This window comes from Colobus angolensis, unplaced genomic scaffold (genome assembly GCF_000951035.1).
Source record: "Colobus angolensis palliatus isolate OR3802 unplaced genomic scaffold, Cang.pa_1.0 Scaffold13, whole genome shotgun sequence".
NCBI classification, from domain to species: Eukaryota; Metazoa; Chordata; class Mammalia; order Primates; family Cercopithecidae; genus Colobus; species Colobus angolensis.
This window is the reverse complement of record NW_012114252.1, coordinates 4,934,051-4,940,259: the sequence shown is the minus strand read 5'-3', so window position 1 is coordinate 4,940,259 and position 6,209 is coordinate 4,934,051. Positions and strand designations below refer to the sequence as shown.

Here is a 6,209-nt window from a genome sequence, read left to right as displayed (position 1 = left end):
CCTTGGCCTCCCAAAGTGATGGGATTACAGGCGGTGAGCCACTGGGCCCAGCCATGTATTTATTTTGGTTTCATCTTTAGCTTGCTGTGTATTTTCTTCCTTCTCTAAATCGAAGAACTGTTCTGTGTCATCCCTTTTTGTGGGCATGAAGCGGGCACAGGAGGAGACACCTTTGCGATCCTGGGAGGAAGGAGTGTGTGCATGAGTCTGCTGGTGGTGCCATAACAAAGTCCCACAGACTAGACAGCTTAAACACTGAAATTCACCCTCCCACAGTTCTGGAGGCTGGATGGCTGAGATCAGGGAGCTGGTTTCCTCTGAGGCCTCTCTCCTTGGCTTGCAGATCGCTGTCTTCTCCCTGTGTCTTCATGTGGTTTTCCTTCCAAAACTGTGTCCAAATTTCCTCTTCTTTTGAGGACGCCAGTCATATTGGATTAGGGCCTACTCTAAGGACCTCATTTACCCTTAATTACCTCTTTAAAGGCACTATCTCCAAATATAGTCACATACTAGGTATACTGGGGGCTAGGACTTGGGGTAACACAGTTTAGCTCATTGCAGTATACAACGTATTTCATGTCCTGTTTCGTTGCTGGGAATGTGTCTAGGAAAATCTCTAGTGCTTAGTCCACTTGGAGATAGAAACATTTAAGAGAAGACCACGGGAGGAAAATGGACTTTCTTTGCCTTTGTGTAAGCACTTTCATCTTCACTTTCTTTCAAATTTCAGAGTACAAATTCAGAAATTTCTTCCAAACGACATAAACCCACTTCCCTTTCCATCTTTCTGTTTTGTGAACTAGGAAACTTTGCCGGCTATAATTGTGGAGACTGCAAGTTTGGCTGGACCGGCCCCAACTGCGATCGGAAGAAACCGCCAGTGATTCGGCAGAACATCCATTCCTTGAGTCCTCAGGAGAGAGAGCAGTTCTTGGGCGCCTTAGATCTTGCAAAGAAGACCATACACCCCGACTACGTGATCACCACGCAACACTGGCTAGGCCTGCTTGGGCCCAATGGGACCCAGCCGCAGTTTGCCAACTGCAGTGTTTATGATTTTTTTGTGTGGCTGCATTATTATTCTGTTAGAGATACATTATTAGGTGAGTTTTTTCCTTGGCTGAAGGTATATTATTAGATTTTGTTTGGGTTGAGGGTATGGCAGTGGGAAGTAATTTCATGCAAGTTAATTAACAAGAGAGCAACCTCAAGGCAGCCTTAGGTTTATGAAAGTCGTAGAATTATCAAATACTGCCTGGAGTTAGAAAGACGCAGTTTCTTCCTGCACATTGGCTGCAGACACTTTAAATGCTCTCTCCTCTACTGTATCTTCTTGGTTCAAAGTGTTAACTCTTCTCTGTGAAGCTGTTAATCATCAAAAGCATGAGTTGGTGAGGTGGAAGTGAATTCCTTTTGATTTCAGAAGAAAATATTTGCAAATCTGGCCATGGATGCCCTCTCTGACCTTTTCTCCAAATTAGAGGAATTAACTGAACATGTGCCAAGGCACATGAAGCTTCTTTGGGCGGAATTAGAGTGCGCATGTTGGAAGTGGGTATCTTGTTAAACTCACATGATATATCAACTTCGGGTGGATTTTAGGCAGTCTATCACATGATTGACATTCAGATAATCATTTATGGTACTCCTGCATGGTCCAGAACCCCCCGGTTTCTTGGAGCTGTATTGTCAAGGAAAAGTACAAGCTTAGCCACAGCAATGTAGAGTTTCTGCTGCTTAGCTATTTGCAACACAGTCATGTTGGATGCTTGAGAAATTGGTGACCCGCCCTTCCAGGTCTTAAAAATTGGGGCCTGGATAGGACTTGGAATGAGGTGGTTGTCTGTTATAAACGTCATGGATCAAGTAGGTTCAGCTTTGTCCTTATTTTTCAGTCAAAGGAAAGCCACAGACACCAATGTATTCTAGGAGGGCTTGACTCCGTCCTACATTCTTCTCATAGCAGTCCTTGAATGCATGGCTGTACCTGCACCTGTCCCCATTTTTGGGGTCCTTCATTGGGGTCAGGATGAATGAAGACATCAAGCTCACTTTGAAGAGCAAGATTCTGATTTGGACACGTTCATCCCTCTGCTCATCACTTGTTCCCATTCGCTTGATACCCTCTTGTGTTTGGACACGTTCATCCCTCTGTTCATCACTTGTTCCCATTCACTTGATACCCTCTTGTGTTTGGACACGTTCATCCCTCTGCTCATCACTTGTTCCCATTCACTTGATACCCTCTTGTGGTTGGGTTCTGAGAATTTGAAACCTTGCTCTGGATTAAACATGAAACAGGGCTGTGTAGCCAACATCAGGGACAGCAGTGCTTTTCTCAGTGTGAGTCTTTTAAAACTTGCCTTACAGGTAAGCATCTGTCTTTCTTTATCGATAGATAAGGAGGCTCTTTTGGCTATAAACCTTTATAGTTTTCCTGTCATCACTCTGAGGAATTTTTGCTTTATGAGAGGGTAGTCTCTCAAGAGGAAAAGAAAATGATAGTTTCTGGTCATAGCTAGGAATTAAATTTATATTCATGTCTGTTCAACTCTCTGAAGTTATTATAGGTATTTTGAACAAGAACTAAAGTTAGCTAAAGTGTCTACATAACCATCAAAGCTGTTATGAAAAAGGGAAGAAGGATGGACCAGGCAGTAAGGAGGTCATTAAATCGTCCAGAGCTTTTCACTAAAATTGGCAGTTCCAGTGTCCAGCCTAAATGGCTTGAATGTATTTTTCTCTCTTCTGGTCTCAGTGAGCATGCTTGTCAGCTAGTAGTTATAACAGATTGATGGGTGAGGCAAAATACGTGAAAGTTCTTTTTGGTTACATAAATACTGCGTTAGGACTAAGTGCAGTAGAAGTGATGATATTATTAATCCCTCCCTTTTAAATTTATACCTTTGTGAAACATAGGTTAGCAAATGCCTTTTAAAAATATAATTCATTTAGGTCTTAATGATCTATTCTTTTGGATAGTTTATTTCACCTGAATGGATTGTTGCTTACAAATTAAATATGTATCAGGGGCTGAAAGTCACCTGAATTTCCTGGATCTCTGCTAGAAATCAACCTTTTGACAGATAAAGGAGGGTTTATCCTAAAAGTACTAGTTACTTCTGAAATTCATGTCATTGCTGTTGCTTTTGGAGAGAGAAATAACAACAAACTTTTTTCTTACTACTATAAAACATCAGGGACTTATTGGCTCTATAGATAAAGCCTAGGCAAGATTTAACATTTAAAAAATTCTATTCTGTCATCTCTAATATGTTTCCCAATTGTTTCAGGACCAGGACGCCCCTACAGGGCCATAGATTTCTCACATCAAGGACCTGCTTTTGTTACCTGGCACCGGTACCATTTGTTGTGTCTGGAAAGAGATCTCCAGGTAGGTCAAAACTATGCATTTAGTACTTTTCATTTTTTAAAAAAATTTATTGTATATATTTAAGCCATACAATGTGAGTTTTGATATACTTATCTTGATGTTCATATAAGGTAAGTGATTAGTGCACTAAAGCAAGTTAATATACTCAGCATCACATAGAAATATCTCTTTTTGTGTGTGTGTGGTAAGAGTACCTAAGGTCTACTCTCTTGGCAAATTACCAGTACACAATACAACCTTAACTATAGTCTCAGACCTCTAGACTTATTTATCCTACATAACTGCAACTTTGCACCTTTCAGTCTACCTCTTCCCATTTCTCCCAGTCCCTTGTAACTACTATGTAACTCTCTTTCTATGTATTCATTGTTTCTTTTTCTTTTTTCTTATTTTCTTTAGATCCCACCTATAAGTGAGATCATACGGTGTTTTCCTTTCTGTGTCTGGCTTATTTCACTTGGCCTAATGTCTTCTAGATTCATCTATGTTGTTGCAAATGGCAGGATCTCCTTTTAAAAGGCTGAATAATATTTCATTGTATACAGTATATATATGTATATTATATATAATATACACACACTGATTATATATATATATATAATATGTATTTTGTGTATATATAATATACACACACTGATTTATGTCACAGTTTCTTCATTCATTTATCCATCTGGTACTCTTAGTCTTGTTAGACGTTTGGTTGAGATACGTATCAGTCTTTGCCTTGTATGCTTTCTTGTTGTATCTGATGGCATAGATTAAATGACTAGTCCTGCCCTTTGCTTTTAGCGACTCATTGGCAATGAGTCTTTTGCTTTGCCCTACTGGAACTTTGCCACTGGGAGGAACGAGTGTGATGTGTGTACAGACCAGCTATTTGGAGCAGCGAGACCAGATGATCCGACTCTGATTAGTCAGAACTCAAGATTCTCCAGCTGGGAAACTGTGTGTGATAGGTAATGGCTCCTATACCTGCAGTGGTGTCCAGTGATAGTCTTTTCTGATGTCTGAGACATGGAGAAGTCACTTTATAGTTCTGTTTCTTAGGCATGTGGTATCCTATTTACATGTTTCTGAAAACAGTTTTCCTATGGGAGGTGGGATTTCAAAAATTCTAAGCTCTTTAATTAAAAGAACAGATATATCAAAATCACATTTGTGAATTGATTATGCTTGGTCATCATTCATTTTGAAGTCAGATTCGTTTTTTCAGGTTAGTGCAAATGTAATTGCGGTTTTTGCCATTAGAAGTAACAGCGAAAACTGCAATTACTTTTACACCAACCTAATCAAATTAAGAGTAGTTCTTGCATTCAGTCAACATTTGCTAAACACCACCATATCCTACGTGATGTAGTTACTGCCGAGAATACAAAGATGAGTGAAATAAAACCTCCCTTTTGAATATTGTCTTGTATTAACAAAGATAGATTTCTTGTGAGTAAATTACAATTGAGTGTGAGAAGCACTGTAATAGATGTATACACAAAGACAAGAAGAGAGTCTGGGCAAGTCCCAAAGAGGCAGAGATGGTGGTTCTGAGAAGGGAAGGGGCACAGGCCTTAGTCAGGTGTAGAGGAGGGTGAGGGGAGTGTGGGAGGGCAGTGGGTGAGTCCTTGGTAGAGGGAACATCATGCGTGAAGTTAGATAATTCTCTGGAAACAGCCTGATATGGCTGAGCCATGGGATGCTGGTGAGTTGAGGAGGACGGGGGCTTGGGGACAGCCAGGGAAGGATGGTCTCTGACATGCTAAAGACTTCACACACAGGTCAGTGGCCTGGCCTGCAGCCCATGAAGAGTTCTGTCCTCAAAGACTCCTTAAATTTGTTTCTCTGTCCTGGAACACATTACAGCAAAAAATTTCCCAAGAGGCTCCTCACCTTCCTTTATTCATTTTTTCCCTCCAAAATCCATGTCCCCCCTCCCCCTGCGCCTCTTTATTTTGAAACGGGGTCTCACTCTGTCACCAGGCTGGAGTGCAGTGGTGTGATCTCGGCTCACTGCAACCTCTGACTCGATTCTCCTGCCTCAGCCTCTTGAGTAGCTGGGACTACAGGTTTGCGCCACCATGCCTGGCTAGGGTGGTCTTGATCGCATGACCTCATGTAATCTGCCTGCCTCGGCCTCCCAAAGTGCTGGGATTACAGGCCTGAGCCACCACGACTGGCCTCAGAATCCCCATGTTTTAAACCCCACTGCTCTACTTTCCTCCCAGGTCCTTAGACTGCTCCAGGGCACAGAGCTCAGGCTTCCCCTGACCCTAGGCTTCACTGCCAACACCCTGAGCCTGGGCAGGTACGCGTTTTGAGGGGCCCAGGCCCAGCTAGCAGGGACTTCGTCTTCCACATCCTGTGCATCTCGTCCGGTGCTCAGAACAGTGCTCCACAAGTAGGGCCATCATCAGTGCTCTTTCCGTGACTGAGCTTAATTCCATCAAGCGCCGTTTCCCACCGTACCTTGGGATAATAGAGGATGGTACGTGAAAAGAGATTTCTGTCATCAAGCAAATTTACAGAAGGCTGAGTTTAAAAGGTTTTTACATTTTTAGAATGTCTTCAAGCCTTCCATAGATAAATGTGTTAGGCTTTCTCAAGAGGAGCCTAACCTTGCCTGACCCTGGAGCTCTTACTTCACAGGGCATCCCATTGGAATCCACTTTGGGAAATGCTGCCTGGGAGCCCTTGGAGACCTTTTTTAGCTTAGGGTTTAGGTCCTGGCCTCTTTCATCCCTGTGGATGTGCTGATTCTATTCTCACATACTCAGTCCTACCCCTAATCATGAAAACCCTCACAATAACATCTTTACATTTTTCT

General features: G+C 42.2%; 1 protein-coding gene across 2 annotated transcripts in view; it reads left to right on the top strand.

Moving 5' to 3' along the window:
* DCT (dopachrome tautomerase) overlaps nucleotides 1-6,209 on the top strand; it is a 42,720-nt gene that overhangs the window by 10,476 nt on the left and 26,035 nt on the right. For both annotated transcript variants that reach the window (XM_011933788.1, XM_011933787.1), the window contains exons 2-4: nucleotides 804-1,103; nucleotides 3,294-3,394; nucleotides 4,184-4,350. In XM_011933788.1, the coding sequence (XP_011789178.1) occupies nucleotides 804-1,103; nucleotides 3,294-3,394; nucleotides 4,184-4,350 (568 nt within the window). The remainder of the gene's footprint in view (nucleotides 1-803; nucleotides 1,104-3,293; nucleotides 3,395-4,183; nucleotides 4,351-6,209) is intronic.